Here is a 20,877-nt window from a genome sequence, read left to right as displayed (position 1 = left end):
TTAGTTTTTTAGTGTAGTGCTTAACTGTTTTTAGCAAGTGTGTTTTACTGATAAAATAATGGTTTGTTATTTTACCGACTCTTTAGCTTTTGCACGTTAGATTTAGTGGGCTCTCGCATGTTAGTGGGCTCTTACACGATTAGACTTCATAATCTCTTTCATGTATTGATGTTACTATATATAAAGAGCTTTGTACGTTCAGTTTCAATTGCTGATAACTATAAAAGGTTATTCACCTTTGTCTTCTTCCACTTATATATATATATATATATATATATATTGTAACAGTGGTATCAGAGCCACTTGTTGAGTGAGAAAAGTAAGCACTGAGTGAGTAAAAAAGCAAGTTGAGTGTATCAAGAGTAGCTCAATACGATCGAGTGTCAGAGAGTAAAAAATTGGGTCTGGTTGTGTGAGTGACTGTTCAAAGAAAAAAGAGAGTGAAATAGAGTTTTAGTTGTAGCTTTTTATTTCACTTGTTTTCTTTTTCACAGATGGCGACTGGAACAATATTTATGCAGCCAGTAATCCCTCGCTTTGATGGTCACTATGATCATTGGAGCATGCTAATGGAGAACTTCCTAAGGTCCAAGGAGTACTGGTAAGTGGTTGATTCTGGAGTTGCAGAACCAGCTGAAAGTGTAGTGCTATCAGAGACGCAGAGAATAGAGTTAGAAAGACTGAAACTGAAGGATTTGAAGGCAAAGAACTGCCTTTTTCAAGCTATTGATCAATAAATTTTAAAAACCATACTAAAGAAAGAAACTTCCAAGCAGATTTGGGATTCAATGAAGAGAAAATATCAAGGATCGACAAAAGCAAGAAGGCAGCAACTTCAAACACTTCGTACGGAGTTTGAAATGCTTTGCATGAAGTCGGGAGAGTCCGTTTCTGATCTTTTCTCACGAACAATGGCAATTATCAACAAGATGTGTGTGCATGAGGAAAAGATAGAAGACATGAATGTGATTGAGAAGATTCTTTAATCAATGACGCTAAAATTTAACTATGTTGTTTGTACAATTGAATAATCAAAAGATCTTGATGTTCTTTTGATTGATGAATTGTAGGGCTCTTTGTTGGTACATGAACAAAAAAATGGCTCAACAAGAAAAAGAAGAGCAAGCATTGCAAGCCTCCACCAACAATCTGCCTTTGACAGCAAACGGAGCAAATCGAGGGAGAGGAAGAGGCAGAAGAAACAATGATCATGGAAACCAACAACACCAACACTAAGACAATCAATTTCAAGGAAAAGGAAAAGGACGAGGAGGCCACCACTCGACTACATATAAACTGAGGTCAGCAAACAAGTCCAATGTGGAGTGCTACAAGATAAGATTTGAAAATGAAATACACTTGATTAATATTTCTGTTTTTTATATGTGAGTTCTGATACATGAGGGATGCCTTTATATATACAATACACGAGAGATCAAAAAAGAGAAAAGAATAAATACATTAATTTACATGGATTTGGTTTCCAATGGTCGAGAGCATATCATGGGTTATGAAAGGAAACCCAGCTGGTTATCTCTAACGGTTATGAGAAAATTAAGGCAGAAATCGTGATTGAGGAAATCCTTGAGATATGGCAACATATTGAACTATGTTTGATATCAAAGGCTTGATTCTATCCTTGTAGGATTCTTGAGAATTGAACGTTGCTGAAGTTGGTATCTTTTCACCCTTTTTCAAGCTGGAGGGAATGATGGAATGTACTCCTAGCTTGTCTCTGAAATATCGAAAGGGTAGTTTAGAAAGGGGTTTGGTGAAGATGTCTGCAATCTGATGAGTTGATGGAATGTATCTAGTTGTTAATGCTCTTATGGCAACTTTTTCTCTTACAAGTGGTAGTCTATCTCGATATGCTTTGTGCGAGCACGGAATACTGGATTTATTGTCGTGTATAGAGCACTTTTGTTGTCACAGAAAATTTGAGGAAATTCACTTAGTTTGATTCCCACGTCTCTAAGCAGGAAGGTGATCCAGACTAGTTCTGCAGTTGTTAATGCCATTACTCTATATTCTGCTTCCGAGCTTGATCTTGACACGGTTGGTTGTTTCTTCGATGACCAAGAGATGCAATTTGCTCCAAGATAAATGCAAAAGCCTGTTGTACTTCTTCTAGTGTTAGGACACCCAACCCAATCTGCATCACAGAACCTGTATAGCTCGAATGGACTTTGAGCATGGAATTTGATTCCATAGTGCATTGTTCCTTTGAGTTACCGGAGTATTCTTTTCACAGCTTTCATATCTCCTTCAGTTGGCTCTTTAAGCTTTTGACACACCTTGTTGACTGCATGTACAATGTCCGGCCGAGTATAGGTTAGATATTGCAGTGCACCAACTAAGCTTCTGTATTCTGTTGCTTTTACAGGTTTTGAATATTGAGACATTGGTTGAGGTTTTAGTGCCATCAGTGTGTTGAAATGTGAACTTTCTAAGAGTTTTGCTCTGTTTAGGAGATCCTTGGTGTACTTGCCTTATGAGAGTGTAATGCTTTCAAGAAAGTGTTAGACTTCAAGTCCAAGGAAGAAGTGCAATTCTCCTAAATCCTTTAGTGCAAATTATATGTTGAGCTTATTTATCAGGCTTTGTATTGATTCTTCATTGTTTCCTATAATCACAATGTCATCAACATAGATTAACATGAGTAAAATAATTTTGTTCTGTCTTAAGATAAACAAGGAAGAATTTGCCCTACTACAAACAAAACCAATATGAATCAAAAACTCTGATAGTCTGTCAAACTAAGCACGTGGTGCTTGTTTGAGCCCATAGAGGGACTTGTTTAGTTGGCACATGTGATCTGGTAGTTTTGGATTTTTGAACCCTAGTGGTTGTTCCATGTATACGGTTTCTTTCAAAAATCCATGAAGAAATGCATTTTTAACATCCAGTTGCCTCAGTTTCCAGCTTGTTGAGACTGCAATGGCAAGAACAAATCGAATAGTAGTGGCTCTCACAACCGGGCTATAAGTTTCTTCATAGTCTAATCCTTCCACTTGAGTGTGTCCCTGTGCCACTAATCGGGCCTTATATCGTTCTATCATCCCATCTTCTTTACATTTTATTCGGAAGATCCATTTTGAGCCAAGTACATTGTTGTTTGTCCGTCTGGGCACTAGTTTTCACGTATGATTTTCATGTAGAGCTTGTATATCTTCTTTCATTGCATCATGCCAGTGAGGTTGTGTAAGAGCTTCTCTATGATTTTTCAGTGTTGTGTCTTCGTTGACTGCAAGGAGAGAGAGATGTAGTTTGCTTGTTAGTTGAATCCTTCGATTTTGAATTTGTTGTGTCTCATTTGCCAAGCTTGGATCTAATTCTGGATTCCTTCTCAGCTTCATTCTGGTGATCATATGGTTATCTTCTGGGCCTTGAACTAAACGTGCATCATGGATATTAAAGTTATTAGTTAATTAGTTGTCCAAATGAGGAGGTTGCTGCCTTGTTGTAAGATCACTATCAGTCGTTGACTCTGCTTATTCTGGAACATTAGCTTCGTCATTGTTGATTTCATTTTTGGTGAAATGTTGTACTTCTGAGACTCCCATGTCGATATCATTTTCTGTGGCATCATTGTTAGGGGCTGCAGGTTCCATATCGCTTCCTGATTCTATCTCCTTTATTTGTGATGTTTCCTTATTATCTCTTTGGGAATCATCTGCATTTTCTTCATTACAAAAGATGCAGGATTCCCTTTTTTGAATTTTATCCTCAGGGTCTTCAGTTGGTTTTGACTGTGTCCCTTTTTGAATTATGTGGTCATGCTTTTCTTTCTTCCTTGCGTCTGAGTCAAGGAACATTGTGACTTCAAGATTTTCTTGCAGTGAAATTTCTTTGTGGGGTGCGTAAGGAAAGACATTTTCACCAAAAACTACATGTCTTGATATCCAAACCTTATTGGTTTGTGGATCAAGACATCTATAACCTTTGTGAACAGGACTATAACTAATAAAAATGCAAGGATATGTCTTCTTTGCAAACTTGTTTTTCCCATAGCTTCTCAAGTATGGAAAACGCCTGCATCAAAAAACTTTCAAACTCCCATAGTCTGGGTGTCGGTTAAGCAGTTTAAAGAATGGTGTTTACATGTTTAAGGATGTAGATGGCATACGATTTATTAAAAAGCATGCAGTGAGAAATGCATCCACCCAATATTTGGTTGGCATATTGGCTTGAAAATGCAAGGTGAGGCCTGTTTCTACTATATGTTAATGCTTACGTTCCGTCACTCCATTTTGTTCGGGTGTGTGGGGACATGAGACATGGTGGAGGATACCGCACTGTGACAAGTGTTTTTCAAAATCGGTTGACATGAATTCACCTCCTCCATTGCTTTGAAAGACTTGTATTTTCCTCTCGAATTGGTTTTCAACCTGTTTTTGGAACTTAAGGAAGCATTCAAAGAAATCAGATTTTCTTTTCAGAGGGAACATCCATGAATATCTTGTGCAATCATCAATAAGAATAGCACAGTATTTAAATTGTTGATAGGATAAGATAGGAGCAGGGCCCTATATATTGCAATGTAGTTTTTCTAGAGAAAATTTTGAAATATTATTTGATAAAGTAAAAAGAATTTTGCAACTTTTTCCCATTTGACAACTGATACAAATAGATTTTTCCTTTTCCTAACTAGAAACATCGATAAAGCTTTTTGAATGTAAATGCTTAAGGAATTTTAAATGAGGATGTCCCATTTGTTTGTGCCAAATATTTTGAGAAGCATGATTCTTGAAAGTAGCTAAGGCTTGATGTGTTATTTCATATAATGCATATAATCCATTGCTTTTGCGCCCTTTAGCAAGTATTTTGCCCTCCTGAGAATTGACAAGAAAGGTGTTAGCATCAAATTCAATAGTGCAAACATTGTCATGTGTTAGTTGACTAACAGATATTAAGTTCTTTTTAATGTTTGTAACAATAAGAACGTTTTTTATCCAAAGGACCACTCTTAGTTTTAAGTTTTCCTTCACTAATGTGAGAAATATTTAAGCTTTCTCCATTACCTACAAGAATAGTGTATTTACCTTTATAATGCACGACTTTGGAGAGTTTACGTGTGTCATTTAGCATGTGAGTTGTGGCTCCCGAGTCTGCATAAAGGGTTGAATCTTCTTCATTTTTCAGGTTCATTGCAGTAAGAGCCTTAGGCAGATGATCTTCTGGTTGAAAGGAATGATCAAAACGGTTACAGCATTCTAGAGCAGTATGATTGAATTTTCTGCATATTTGGCATGTTTTGTTGCAATCTCCTTGTGTGGCTTGTTTCCAATTTATACTTTTTCCTCCTTGGTCATTCTTGTTGCCACTGAAATTAAGGGAATAGTGTGGAGTTGAATTGTACCTTGATGCTGGATTGAAGCAGCCTCGAGAGTTGAATTTGCCTCCACCATGACCCGTCCTCGTTGTCTTTGGCGGACAAAGGCTTAGTCTTGGCGTGGTACAACTTCTTACTCTTCTGTGTTACTGTTCATCATTCTTTCATGTGTCTGCAGTGCTAATACACACTGATGGTAGGTGGGATAAGGTGGTTTGGTGAGCATGGCAGTTCTGAACTCTTGATATTTGGGTCCAAGACCTCTAGCCAGCTGAAACACCTTTTTGATTTCATTTACAGGTTTCTTGATTGCTACAAGACTATCACACACACTTTCAAATTTCGTACGATAATCATCTAGTGAAAGGATTCCCTTTTTCAGTGTCATCAAGGTATCATCAAGCATCATTTCTTTTTCCACATTATTTGGAAGAATTTGTTCCTCAATAGATTTCCATACCTTGTAGGCAGATGTTATGTTTTCTAAGGAGATCAATACCTCTGTTTCGATGTTTCTCAGTAGCCAAGCTTTCAATAATCTGTCATTCTTTGTCCAGAGGATGTGATTTGGGTTTGGCTCAACCTTGCCATCTTCCTTGACTATCTCCTTTGTTGGTTCACTGCCTTCAACCAGATGGTGTGCCATGTCCAAGCTTTGGATTAATGGTTCCATTTGAGATCGCCATAGCAGGTAGTTGAAACTGTCGAGCTTTAGAGAGATCAAGCTAGAGCATTGATGGAGAACTTGGAGAGTGAGCTCGGGTTCAGAGGTGTCTTTAGGAACTTTTACAGTAGTGGCTATAGGATTGATCTCTTGTGAGGCTCTGATACCAATATAAGATTTAAAAATGAAATACACTTGATTAATATTTATGTCTTTTATATGTGAGTTCTGATACATAAGGGATGCCTTTATATATACAATACATGAGAGATCAAAAAAGAGAAAAGAATAAATACATTTATTTACATGGATTTGGTTTTCAACGGTCAAGAGCAGATCATGGGTTATGAAAGGAAACCCAGCTGGTTATCTCTAACGGTTATGAGAAAATTAAGGGAGAAATCGTGAATGAGGAAATCCTTGAGATATTGCAACATATTAAACTATGTTTCATATCAAAGGCTTAAATCTTTTCTTGTAAGATTCCTGAGAATTGAACGATGATGAAGTTGGTATCTTTTCACTACAGATGTCATAGGTACCGCCACTACAAGTCTGAATGCCGAACTAATATGAATAGACAACATGGAGAGATGTATAATCTTGCAGAGAAGGAAAAAGAAGTATCTTTGTTAATGGTTTGTCATGCAAAGGAGCAAACCAACAAGAATTTGTGGTACTTAGACACAAGTTGCAGCAATCATATGTGTGGAGACAAGTCTGTATTCTCTCATTTGGATGAGTCATTTCGCGATAATGTGAAGTTTAGTGACAATTCTAGAGTCTCGGTTATGGGAAAAGGAAGGGTGACAATCCAAACCAAAGGGGATTCTACACAAACAATCTCTAATGTGCTCTTCATTCCAAACTTGAAGACAAATCTGCTTAGTGTGGGTCAACTGCAAGAAAAGGGATATGAGGTTTCTATCAAAGGTGGACTTTGTCGAATTCAAGATGCAACGTTGGGCTTAATTGCTCAAGTTAACATGACGGTGAATCGTATGTTTCCGCTTTATCTCCACAACATCCCCATTCATGCTTCTCAGCAAAATTAAAGGATGGAGCATGGCTATGGCATTTTCGCTATGGTCACCTAAACTTTGGTGGATTGAAGACTCTACAACAGAAAAATATGGTGATTGGTCTTCCTCAAATTACAGCTCAATCTAAAGTTTGTGAAGAATGGGTTGTTAGCAAACAACACTGTAATCAATTTCCGCAAGGAAAGTCATGGAGAGCAAAAAAGGCATTAGAGCTGGTTCATTCTGATCTTTGCGGGCCAATAAATCCATCTTCCAATGGAGGTAAAAGATATTTAATCACCTTCATAGATGATTTTAAAAGACGTGGGTGTATTTTTTGCAGGAAAAATCAGAAGCTTTTGTTGCATTTAAAAATTATAAAGTGCTTGTTAAGAAAGAAGTTGGCAGCCCAATAAAAGTTCTTCGCACTGATCATGGTGGAGAATACAACTTACTTGAATTTACAAGTTTTTGTGAGACCCATGGAATCAAGAGGCAACTTACGGTAGCTTACACGCCTCAACAAAATGGAGCTTGTGAGTGAAAAATTGCACTAAACTTTCTGGCCCGAAGTAGTCAACTGGACATTCATATTTTGAACAGAAGTCCCACACTTGCTGTTCAAAATATGACACCAGAAAAAGCATGGAGTGGACGGAGACTGGCGGTAGATCATTTCAGAATTTTTGGGTGTATTGCCTATGTCCATATTCCAGACCAGAAGAGGACAAAGCTAGATGACAAAGGAGAAAAATGCATTTTTCTTAGTGTCAGTGGTCAATCAAAAGCTTATAAGCTTTACAATCCCATCATTAAGAAAATTGTTATCAGTCGTGATGTCGTTTTTGATGAAGAAAGGTTTTGGCCATGGAACAACAATGTTGTTGAACAACAAATACCTACCAACTTTGATGGCATCAATGAAGAGGAGAGGTAGCAGCCAACGGAAAATGATCAACAAATCCCACTAGATAGTCCAGCAGATGTTCCAAGCTCGCCAATAACAACAGCAAATGAAGAACGACCCCAACGTGTTAGAAGAAGTCCTGCATGGATAACTGATTATGAGGTAACCGGAATTGACCAAATTGAGGACCCACTTACATATTTTACTCTATTTTCATATTGTGATCCTACAGTTTTCAAAGAGGTTGTTAAAGAATCCAAATGGCGGACGGCAATGGATGAAGAAATTGCAGCCATTGAACGGAATAACACTTGGGAATTGACTGATCTTCTAAGAGGGCACAAGACAATTGGTGTTAAGTGGGTGTACAAGACAAAATTGAAAGAGAATGAAGAAGTTGACAAATACAAGGTACGCTCGGTAGCTAAATGCTATAAGCAAGAGTTTGGAGTGGATTATAGAGAAGTCTTTGCTCCTGTTGCAAGACATGATATGATCATACTGGTGATTGCATTGGCAGCTCAACAGTCATGGCCTATCTTCCAATTGGATGTGAAATCAGCATTCTTGCATGGTGACCTGCAGGAGCAAGTATTTATCGATCAACCTCCTGGTTATGTGAAGCTTGGAAGTGAAAATAAGGTTTATAAACTCAAAAAGGCATTATATGGGCTAAAACAAGCTCCACATGCTTGGTATAGTCGTATAGATGCTTATTTTTCTTAAGAGGGATTTAAGAAATGTCCACATGAGCATACACTTTTTACAAAGTTGGAGATGGAGGAAAATTGCTCATTGCTTACTTATATGTTGACGATATTATTTTCACTGGAAATGATAGTGCCATGTTTGAAAATTTTAAGAGATCCATGATGGTTGAATTTGATATGTCTAATCTTGGAATTATGCACTATTTTCTTAATATTAAAGTGAAGCAATTTGCTACTGTGATTTTTATTTCTCAAAGGAAGTATGTGCAATAAATTTTGGACAGGTTTCAAATGAAAAATTACAAATATGTTAGCACGCCTACTGAAGTGGGTCTGAAGCTTGTTCGAGATCCTGAAGGAATGAAGATTGATAGCACTCTTTACAAGCAAATTGTAGGGAGTTTAATGTGTTTAACAACTACAAGACCTGACATAATGCATGTTGTAAGTCTCATAAGCAGGTTCATGGAGTGTCCAAAGGAGATTCATTTCTTAGCTGCAAAAAGAATCTTTCGATACTTACAAGGGACTGCTAGTTATAGGTTGTTCTACAAGAAAAGAGAAAAGACAGGCTTGATTGGCTTCACTGATAGTGATTATGCCAGGGATCAAGACGATAGAAAGAGCACTTCGGGATATGTTTTTATGCTTGGTTCTGGGGCTGTTTCATGGTCATCAAAGAAGTAGCCAATCGTCACTTTATTAACCACGGAGGCTGAATTTGTTGCTGCAACTTCATGTGTATGTCAGGCTATATGGTTGAAGAAACTTCTTGAAGAGCTTCATTTCAAGAAACAAGGGCCTACTACAATTTTCTGTGACAATAGCTCAGTAATCAAACTCTCCAAGAATCATGTCCTACATGGAAGAAGCAAGCACATTGACGTGAAGTATCATTTCTTAAGAGATCTCACAAGAAATGGAACACTTGATCTCATATACTGCAGGAGTGGAGACCAGGTTACAGATATATTTACCAAGTCCCTCAAATGGCCTATGTTTCAGAAGTTAAGGAAGCTGCTTGGAGTTTGCACTTTGGTTGATTCAGTTTGAGGGGGGACTTTAGAGTCTATTGTTATTAAACTGATGTTATCTATATCAGTTTAAGGGAGGGATTGTTGAATTAGTCAAGATTATGTTACGTGGTCATTTAATTGATGTTGTGTCATCCTAGTTTTTAGGCATTTTTATTAAGTTTGTTTTATTTGTTCAGATGTGGCAAGTTTTTTAGGAGTAAGTGGTGCATGTTTAGACTAAGGGTCCGTTTAGTTCACTGATTCGAGTTTTTAATTTGAGTTGAGATGTGATTTTATGTGAAAGCTTTTTACTGTAGTGAAAAAGTTAGATGTGATTGTTTCTGAGAGCTTTTTACTGTAACAAAACTCGAATCGATGAAATGAACGGGTGATAAGTGGTTTAGAGTCTGTTGTTATTTTATTGGTCCTTTCTATCAATTAATAACACGAAAAGTACTTCATATTAGGGGTGTAATTCGGCCGGGTAGGGTTGGGTTGTGCCAAAAAATTGAGCCAACCCGCTCAATGCGGGTTGAGAAAACTTTAGGCCGCAACACTCTCTTAAGCCTACAAACCCGCAACCTGTCAGGTGACCTCGGGCAGGGTCGGGTTACTCGGGTTGGTGAAAACCTATTTTAATCTATGACTCCATACCTCTTTTAACAGTCCAAAAGCATAAAATCCATAAACAGTCCATAAGCATTAATATAACATTAAACATACTTCTTAACAGTCAATAAAGTCCAGAAATAAAATTAACAATACGTCAAATAAATAGTTCATATAGAGATAGTCCAGCAAAATAGGAAATTTAGTCCACTCCAAACAGTTTAATCCAAAATAATAGCACATATATTCCCAACTTGCCCCTCATTTGTTGCAACAGAATTTGACAAATCATGAAAAGAAAACATAATAAAAAAAGTCATCAGAATCAAGTTTAGGACAACAAAATAAACAACAAGGAGATGAAATAAAGTTAAAAAAGAAAAAGTAAAACGTAAAAATATTACCCGACTCAATATCTTCGTATTCATTAAACTCTTCCATGTCAATAAAGTTGATGTACTCACGACTACGCAGCCAATTTTATATACAAATCAATGCCTCCACCATCTTGGGGCTCAATGAACTCCTAAAGGGATCGAGGATGCGGCCTCTGGTACTAAAAGCAGATTCTGAGGCTACCGTTGAAATAGGAATGGCAAGAATGTCTCTTGCAACTAGTGAGAGAACCTTGTAATTAGTTACATTATTCTTCCACCAATCTAAAACATCAAAATTTGACCGAGTTGGATCCTCCATAGGGTTTGTCAAGTATCTGTCCACATCATTTTTGTACTCATTCACATTCTTCTCCTCTATTTTCCAAAGAAATGAGCTCCACAAACACCATATTCCTTCTGCTTCCGTTTTTGCCACCGTTGTACTTGTTGTTGCCGCCTCCCCACTACTTTCATTAGCCACAGATTCACCATTGTCCCCACTATAAACCTCATATAGCCGGTACATAGTATCATTCACATTCTTTGCTAATGTTTCAGAAGTGCAAGAATCACACACTATAAAGAAATAATATGTCAAATAATCCATTTTGTACCTAGAATCAAGGTACAACAGCCATAAAGAGAAGACAATTTATATTCTCAACATTCCCCCAATACTTGTCATCCTTCATTTTCATACTCACAGCCATGGATGAAAGCATTGAATCCTCTTGTTTGCTTAATTCAAATAGCTGGTTTTGCATCTCACAAAGCTCATGAAAGTAAGAATTTGAAGTGACATTCAAAGTGGTACTAAACTTCAAAGTTATATCATAAAAAGTCTTCAGAAGTTTCACAAACACTTTAACATTCTCCCAATCATCATCAAGTAGCAGGCCAATCTTCCGTTCCCACCCCCCCCCCTCCCCCCCCTCCTCTCCCCCCCCCCCCCCCCCTCCCTCATCTCCCCAAAAATAAGACACGAACTTGTTATCTTCCTCTTCATATCTTTCAAAAGCTTTTTGAAACTTAATGGCTGCATCTAGCATCATATAAGTGGAGTTCCATCTAGTAGGGACATCTAGGCATACGAGACCTTTGTATTCAATTTTCTCTCGCTCCACACATGACTTGAATTTTAGCAACCTAACCGGAGAAGACTTCACATACCTCACAGCGTTACGAATGGCAGCTATGGAATTATGTAGGTCTTTTAAACCTTCATTGACAATCAAGTTCACTATATGGGCACAACACCTAACATGTAGAAATTCCCCACCTAAAATAACCTCTTTCCACCCCTTAATCTTCCTTCACTATTTGAGGAGACATTATCAACAGTCATAGTGAAGACTCTCTCAATACCCCAAGCATGCAAACACGACTCAATGACTTTACCAACACTCTCTCCCTTGTGGCTTGAAATTTGACAAAAGTTTATAATCCTTTTTTGTAAAGTCCACTCACTATCAACGTAGTGTGCAGTTAGACACAAATAATTAATATTTTGCAAGGATGTCCAACAATCAGTTGTTAGGCAAATCCTTTGACTGCCCTTACTAAATTCAGCCCTCAGTTTTTTCCTCTCTTCCAAAAAAAGTTAGTAAATGTCATTGGCAATCGTAACACGTGAGGGGATAGAGAACCTAGGCTGCGTCACTTGATAAAAATTCTTAAATCCTTCACCCTCAACAAACCTAAATGAAAAGCTCATCTACAATCACAATTTTTGCTAACGCTTTTATACAATGGTCCTTGTTAAAGCCTATAGCAACAAGATTACTGCCAGTTTCAGTGCTTGTTTGGAAACTCATAATTTTTTACTTTTTGTCTTGGATCATATATGGGTATTTCCTGCATTACTTTTCTATGTGAACCTTCATACTACTGGTGCCATGTCTCCTACTATCACATGCATATGTTGCCCCACAATAGATACACTTACACCTAGGCTCATTTGGATCTTCACCCTCTATGATTTTGAAATGATCCTAAACAGGAGACTTTTTTTGTGACTTCTTCCTCTTTTTACTGTCTCCCTCCTCTTTTTCATTTTCAATTTTAGTGCCCAAATTAGGTACAGGGGTAGGGCTGGGTGTGGGAGTGGGCAAGGTAATGGGCTCTTTAGGCACAGAGACAGAGGTTGGATTTTTGGTCTGGCATTAGTCACTTTCTGTTTCAACAGAGGACTTGCAGGTGCTTTCAGAAGTTTGTGTCGGGTGGATGATAAATTTTTCCGTGTAGCACACAAATTAGCCTAAAAACAGATAACATATGATTGAGACTAAGCGTAGAGATTAACCTAAAATCAATTCATCTCAGTTCTCATGAAAAACATAATATTTCCCAGTTCTCAGGTATCACAAAACAAACAGAAAACAAATCAAACTAACCTTTATGTTTCAGCCTTGCCTTCAATGAAGATTTTAGTCTTTTCTTCACTCTTCTTCCTCGGCTGGCCTGGAAATAATAACGAGTACCAATATTATTAAAGCTCAATATTATCAAAAATAAGATTTTAGAAACAAAAACATAAACCTTATTTGATTTGTAATCAATATAATCATATATATCCATGAACCCGCCAGAAACCTTAAAGAACAAAAAAAAAAGACTTCAATTCCAACCAAATAACCATATCCATGAAACAATTCCAACCAAATAACAGAGCACCATTCTAAAAAAATTACTTCTTGCAAACATATATATCCATACACACACATATATATACCTACAAACACAAACATAGTCCCCTGAAATGTCAACTCACTCTAAAACAAAAAAGAAAAAAAAAAAAACAAGAATCAATTTGTTATTGTTTTCCATAATCATACTCAAGGAAATGCAATCAAAGTTTTGTATCTCTATCTCTCTCTCTACTTTTGCAATTGTCTCCAAACTCAACCACATCCTTCCCTTTTTTTCCCTCAATCTCCCACCCATGAACCCGCCAGCGCCGCCGCCCCAAGATCAGGAAACCCCCCACCAATACCGCGCAAGATCAAGAAACCCCCAAGATAAGGAAATACATAGCAGAGCAAAGAAATGAATTCTTTTTCCTAAAATCCATCAATCAAGAGAATAATCCGGTGATAACACACAAAAAAAAGCTAGAACAAACATTAACTCACATGTTGATAGAATCGAATAAAGAAAAAAACACTTACGGTGAAAACAGAAGCAAAATGGAGAGAAAGGCAACCAGAGGAAAAAATTTCCGTGAAAACATAACCAAATTAGTTTAAACGAAGATCAGTTAAGTACTTACAGCGGTGATACTCTTGGATCTGTTGAGCTCGAACCGGCAATCCCAAAATCAGGAATACCGCGCAAGATTAGGAAACCCCCAAGATCAAGAAATACAGAGCAGAGCAAAGAAATGAATTCTTTTTCCTAAAATCCATCAATCAAGAGAATAATCCGGTGATAACACATAGAATAAAGTTGGAACAAACATTAACCCACATGTTGATAGAATCGAATAAAGAAAAAAAACACTTACGGTGAAAACATAAGCAAAATGGAGAGAAAGGCAACCAAAGCAAAAAATTTCCATGAAAACATAACCAAATCAGTTTAAACAAAGATCAATCGAGTACTTACAACGGCGATACTCTTGGATATGTTGAGCTCGAACCGGCAATCCCAAAATTAGGAAATGCGTGACTGAGGGACAGAAGGAGGCGAGATCGAGAGAATGCGTGACTGAGGGTGATGGAGGCGAGATCGAGAGTGCGCGACTGAGGGTGAGGGGGAAGCGAGATGGAGGCGGAGCTGTGGAGGCGAGATGGAGGCGCAGGCGAGATGTAGGCGGAGGCGAGATCGAGGCGACTCAGGCGAGGAAGGATTTAGGAGGCTTGGGAAGTGAGGGAGGCTTGAAGTGAACTGGAGGCTGTGACTTGTGAGGAAGGATTTGGATTAGGGTTACAAACTTTTACAACTTCATTCAGAAACGGGCGGGTCGGGGCAACTCGGGTAAAATGTTGCCCGCCCCGCGGCCTAACCCGCACATTGCGGGTTGGGCCTATTTGAATCTAATTTTTTTTTTAAATATATAACCCTATATTTTCGGGTCGGGTCGGACGGGTTAGTCAGGGTTCGGGCTCAATTCTTACACCCCTACTTCATATTCCTTTTTGTTTTTGTCTTCATCTATTTGTCCATCAAAGTGTAACAATTACTTCATAGTTTCTCCATTTGTTTTATTTTTATATGTAGGAAAAGTTAAAAGTTATCCTATAATGTTAATTTTCAAGAGAGAGGTTTTATAGAACGACATCACACATAATTTTGCTCACATTTTTTCTCCTGAGAAAAAAATAATAATAAGTGAAAATCTTCATTAAAAAAAAAAAAAAAAAAAAAAAAAAAAACCTTCCTTTTATTGTTCAGTTCCCAAGCGTACGCCTAAACGACGACAATGTTAACGTCGTAGATGGGTTCTACACTCGAGCGTCTATTTCCCCATAGAAAACTTTCCCCTTCGACGTCGAATTGGCGGCAAATCCAAATCCAAAAGAAACGAAAGTTTCGATTTTTCATTTCAGTACTAGGCTCTAGGGTGCCCAGAGCTTTCCTTCCGAGCAACAATGGAGGTTTCGACCTCCTCGGCTTTCAATTTGGGGATTTTGGACACTCTCACCGACGACTCAATCCAAGAAATCTCCGGCAGCTACGACGGCTTCTGCGCCGCCACGGAGGCGCTTCTCAACGGCGCCGGCGACCTCTCCGTTGGCTCGGAGTTCGTCGCCCACGTCCACGCCCTCTGCAAACACGGCCTCGACTCTCTCGTCAGAGACCACTTCCTTCGTGCTCTCGAGGTAACCGATTTCGCCGTTGTTCTCTCCATGATCTTTGTACCAATGGAAGAAATATGAATTTCAAGGGTTTTTCTATTCATCGCAGGAAACTTTTCAGAGAAATGGCGCTTTCAAATTTTGGAGGCATTTCGATCCTTATCGCGGTAGTTCCGAACTCCAACTGAAAAACTCCAATGTAATGAGCTTGAAAGTCTCCTTTTTCTTCTTCTTCTTCTTCTTCTTTTCCTGTTTTGCTGATGCGAGAAAATTTTTCGAAGCCAGATTGGGGAAGACGAAGTTCAGGAAGTACTGTGCAAGGCATTGGAAGAGATATCAACGGAAAAGCAATATCAAGAGAAGTGCTTGTTAATGCTGGTTCACGCTTTACAGTCTTTCAAGGACAATTCATCAGATGGAAGCCATAATTCGCATTCAGAGAGAGTTCACCTCTTTTCTAAGTATCAATTACTAGTGTCTTCGGTTCTAATGGCTTCTCTTCCTCGTCATTTTCCTGGTATGTGAATATCTTGTTTGTTACCCATATAGATGTTTCTTGTTTTTCATACAATTTTTTTTTTTTGATAGTTAGTTTGTTTTCTTAGAGGTGCTACATTGGTACTTTAAGGAGAGCTTGGAGCAATTAAGTACTATCATGGCGGGAGAATTTGATGGGGATTATGATGATGATGAAAGTGAAATTCAAGATAAGGATGACATGGCTTTAGATGAAAGGAGCAAAGGATCCTATGGGGCTGGTAAAATGGAAATTGATGAATCCTCTATACAAGGCAGGTTCTCTGAGAATAACAAGTTGGTGAAAAATATTGGGAAGGTTGTTCGCGATCTTAGGAATCTTGGTTTTACATCCATGACTGAAGATGCCTATGCTTCTGCCATATTTTTGCTTCTTAAGGTGAAAATTTGCTTCCGTTTTGCACTATGTCATCTAGCTTATCTTGTTTTACTTCCCACCTCTGCTCTATATCTTCTGTTTCCGATGTTTTCATGACCAAATATTTTGTACTGTGCTAAATTTGGCTTGCCCCGTGTTATATTTAATCCTGGGTCACCTCTAATTTGTTGTTCGCATGGCAGGCCAAAGTACATGATCTTGCTGGTGATGATTACAGGAGTTCGGTCTTGGAGTCCATTAAAGGGTGGATACAGGTTGTTTTCTTAGCCTAAATATTGTCTTGATCCAAGTGTCTTTCTTACCTACTTTCCATGTAGGTCTACATATAAGCATATTTTAGGATATTTGTAGTATTTTTTTCGTTGCACTTTCTTTTCCCCGTAATATTTGTTTATTGTCTTGAATATACATCATGCAGGCCGTGCCTCTTCAGTTCTTGCATGCCCTTCTTGCTTATCTTGGTGAGTCCACCAGTTATGAGGATGTCTCATCCGGCCTCAAGTCACCTTTGGCTTCACACCCTTCATCATTTTATCCTGGGTCTGAGACGCCATCTGAAGGACTTGTAAGATGGCAATTGCGACTAGAATATTTTGCCTATGAAACTCTGCAAGATTTAAGAATAGCCAAGCTATTTGAGATTATTGTGGACTACCCTGACAGGTAAATTTACCTCTTTTACTCTTGATTTGTTGAATGGACTATGGACTGAGGTTCTTATTGTGTGATTTAATGTTTGTGCTAAAAATTATGGGCTGTATCCTTTTATTTCACCAGTCAGGGCTACTAGTGCACGGCAAAGTGGACTTGTTAATACCCATCTTACGCAATATTATACTCCATTGAATAGTTGAAACATGTTAACACTTTGATTAGATAGCTTTGAATGTTCCTTACTCATTCCTCTCTTGGACTATGCAGTTTGCCCGTGATTGAAGATTTAAAACAGTGTCTTGAGTACACTGGACAGCATTCCAAGCTGGTTGAGTCATTTATCACTGCACTACGATATCGCTTACTTACTGCAGGTGCCTCAACCAATGACATATTACATCAATATGTTTCGACTATTAAGGCACTCAAGACAATGGATCCAGCAGGTGTTTTCCTTGAAGCAGTTGGTGAACCAATAAGAGATTATCTAAGAGGAAGGAAAGACACTATAAAATGTATTGTGACCATGCTTACAGATGGTAGTGGTGGGAATTCAAATATTTCTGGAAATACTGGGGACAGCCTTCTTGAAGAATTAAATAGAGATGAAGAAAGTCAGGAAAACACTGGTCTTGATGATGATTTTAACACCGATGACAAGCAAGCATGGATAAATGCCATACGGTGTGTACAATAACATGGCAGGAATGAAATATGGCTTTATGCAAGTTATAAGAAAGCTTTTGTACTGATACGCCTGAAATGGTAAAACATTTATATCTTTCTGTTTCTATGCCCCATATCTGATGCATTTCTCTTCATGATTTCTGCCCTTTCAGCTGGGAGCCTGACCCCGTAGAAGCTGACCCTTTGAAGGGTAGCAGGAACCGAAGGAAGGTTGACATACTTGGGATGATTGTTGGCATAATTGGTTCCAAAGATCAACTTGTTAACGAATATCGTGTCATGCTGGCTGAAAAACTTCTCAACAAGTCTGATTATGACATAGACACAGAATTGCGCACTCTTGAACTCCTCAAGGCAGGTGCTTTATTTATATAAGTTTGTGGCTTTTATTTGAAGTCTGTTAGTTGAAGCTGAGTTTCTTTATGTATAGCGTGTATTTAAATTCTCCACTTTATTAATTAAGTTCTTGCTTTCATGATCATTCTTATGTCTTCATTATTTGCAGATACATTTTGGAGAGAGCAGCATGCAGAAATGTGAAATTATGCTAAACGATTTAATCGGTTCCAAGAGGACAAACAGCAACATTAAAGCAACCATAAATCAATTATCTCAAACCGGTAGCTCTTTTGGTATTATCATTTTAGTAATTAAAAACAGATTTGGGTGGTTGGGGCTATTGTTTCACACTTTTTTTTCTGCTGGACGTATTCTTAGGCTCTGAGCTGGGGGATACTGCGTTGCCCATGGATATTCTTGATGCTACAATTCTATCTTCTAATTTCTGGCCTCCAATCCAGGTAATTATTGCCAATAGTATCAATTGTATATGTACTTCGTATTAACACACTGATCTTTAGACCTAGCTGCCAAAGATTCATTTCAAGCACCTAATCTGTTTCTTTTACATGCATAGCTACTACAGAATTTATGCTATGCAAAGCCCTATCATGATATAATATTAGATTCTATATCCGCATCTTCCATTGTATTGATAGTTGGGATAGAACTTTCATTGGCATTTTTTTACAGTGTGTTGCTTTTGTAATAGATACGTGGCTATTGGTCATGTAGTTCAAATGATTCTACAAGTATCTATACTTAGGTTCCACCCATTTAAAATGGCAAGCACCAGGAATTATGGACCACTATAATTGCTCTTTGATTTAATTGTACATATCTCAATCAAACTCTCTATTGTCATTAACGCAACTTTCTAATCTCCGTGACAATTACTAGTTGCATTTTGATTAACTTGGAGAAGATTTTCAGGACGAGTCCCTTGTTATACCTCAGCCTGTTGACCAGCTGCTCTCTGATTATGCAAAGAGATTTAATGAAATCAAGACCCCTCGTAAGCTACTGTGGAAGAAAAATCTTGGTGCAGTCAAGGTTTGGTGCTTCAGTACCATGTACTTTGAGTGCTTGCCGATGTCAAATGTTTTTAGCTGTTGGTCTACATTTTCTTTCTGAACCCACTCAAATAACGTAAAAATTTTGTTTTGATTGTGCTGATTTAGTTGGAATTGCAATTTGAAGATAGAGAGATGCAGTTTACAGTGGCTCCAGTGCATGCAGCTATAATTATGAAATTTCAAGATGAGGCTAGGTAGGTAAATTGAGGAGTTTCTTCATACCTTATATGTTAGTGACTTTAACACGGCACTACTTGTGTCTTTGCTTTCAGTTGGACCTCTAAAAATCTTGCAACTGCAATTGGGGTTCCAGTAGATGTGCTTAACCGCAGGATAAATTTCTGGATAAGCAAGGTATCTTTGATAAACTCATCCTACCATGTTTCATAGTTTACCTGGTTCTTGTTTCTGTGCGCGTGACTAGAGACATCCAATTTAACCTACCATTTTGTCGGGTTTTTTTTTCCCCTTTCTTTCGTGATTGAGCATTTCATGTTTGATACTAGCTGGATTAAAGGCAGCAAACCGCATTTTTTACTAGCTATCAGAAACAGTTAATTTTACTGGATAGTAAATTATATACTTAGCTATAATTGTTCTATTACGTTCAAACTTGTTATTTGTCGAACTGTGAATTCGAGTGAAAAACTGATGCATCAATCTCTTTGTACACTGAAGGGAGTTCTTGCAGAATCAATTAGAGAAGACAACAATCATGTCTTTACCCTGATGGAAGGTATGGTTGACTCAAGTAAGAATGTTGGTAACAGTGGGAATTGTGAAGAACTAGTAGCTGATGATGAGGGAGAGAAATCTGTGGCTTCTGTGGAAGATCAACTTCGGAAAGAAATGACTGTGTATGAGGTACGTGAAATTTATGTCAATTACTAATTTGCCAATAAAATTGATTTTTGCATACTGAGTTAATGTGAATCAGCTTCCTCAAGAAAAGAAAAGAAGACACTTGAAAGTATCTCAAAAAAACTGTTTCCCTCTTGTCAATTTTATTAACCAAATCACTTTTGACAAGCATCGGGTAAATGCAATCAAACATCAAACTTGATAATGAACATTTCTATGTATTTCTATGCATCTTTGTTGCAGAAATTTATCATGGGGATGCTCACAAATTTCGGAAACATGGCATTGGATCGAATCCATAATACCCTTAAGGTAAGGTGGACGGTGCCCTTCACTTTTCATTCAAGTCGAATAACATGGATAGTTATTAACTTGCAAAAAACTAAACTGTATTCAAATGGATTGTTCAACAAAATGCTGCAGATGTTCTGTGTAGCCGATCCGTCTTATGACAAAAGTCTCCAACAGTTGCAAAGCTTCTTATCTGGACTAGTTGCTGAAGAGAAGCTAGAACTGAGAGATGGAATGTACTCTCTAAAGAAGTAATAGACTGATATGTCTCATATCCTTCCAGTCAGAAATAAAGAGGCGAGATTATCCGTTAAAGAGTTTGAAGATGGGCTTTTGAGGCTAGGGTGTTGACGTGTTGTTGAAAATTTGCTAATTATGGGGCAGTAATTAAAATGTCAAATTCTAATCATCTCAAGGGAGGTTTTTCCGTGTATCATGCAGTGGAATGAACGTATCCAACCTTGTAATGGTAGTGAATATTCAAAAATTCAATTTTCCTAGTACATATATTCTTCATCTATTAGATGATAATGTAACGTATGCGGCCATTAATGCGTAATTATTCTACATTGCCATATCTTTACAAGATAGAGGTCTTCATATTTATTGGGGCTTGAAAT

The 20,877-nt window shown here is 37.9% G+C and overlaps 1 protein-coding gene across 1 annotated transcript; it reads left to right on the top strand.

Annotated features, from left to right (window-relative positions):
- Window positions 1-15,082: 15,082 nt before the first annotated feature.
- LOC21398769 (anaphase-promoting complex subunit 2) lies at window positions 15,083-20,799 on the top strand. Its single transcript, XM_024173669.1, has 16 exons — window positions 15,083-15,457; window positions 15,543-15,632; window positions 15,719-15,950; window positions 16,039-16,349; window positions 16,532-16,603; window positions 16,768-17,012; window positions 17,271-17,687; window positions 17,843-18,044; window positions 18,196-18,310; window positions 18,408-18,490; window positions 18,963-19,082; window positions 19,211-19,299; window positions 19,378-19,459; window positions 19,784-19,969; window positions 20,210-20,278; window positions 20,390-20,799. Exons 1-16 carry the CDS (start codon window positions 15,227-15,229, stop codon window positions 20,510-20,512), a joined length of 2,667 nt encoding a protein of 888 aa, XP_024029437.1. The 5' UTR covers window positions 15,083-15,226; the 3' UTR covers window positions 20,513-20,799.
- The last annotated feature ends 78 nt before the right edge of the window (window positions 20,800-20,877 follow it).

The sequence above is a fragment of the Morus notabilis genome, unplaced genomic scaffold, assembly GCF_000414095.1.
Source record: "Morus notabilis unplaced genomic scaffold, ASM41409v2 Scaffold503, whole genome shotgun sequence".
Classification (NCBI taxonomy): domain Eukaryota; kingdom Viridiplantae; phylum Streptophyta; class Magnoliopsida; order Rosales; family Moraceae; genus Morus; species Morus notabilis.
Note: the sequence above shows the minus strand (reverse complement) of the source record. Positions and strands in the feature narration are given on the sequence as shown.

Coding starts and splice junctions, on each gene's coding strand:
- LOC21398769 (XM_024173669.1), top strand. CDS start 15,227: ATGGAGGTTTCGACCTCCTCGGCTTTCAATTTGGGGATTTTGGACACT. Junction 16,350..16,531: donor CCATATTTTTGCTTCTTAAG/GTGAAAATTTGC, acceptor TTCGCATGGCAG/GCCAAAGTACATGATCTTGC. Junction 18,045..18,195: donor GCACTCTTGAACTCCTCAAG/GCAGGTGCTTTA, acceptor CATTATTTGCAG/ATACATTTTGGAGAGAGCAG.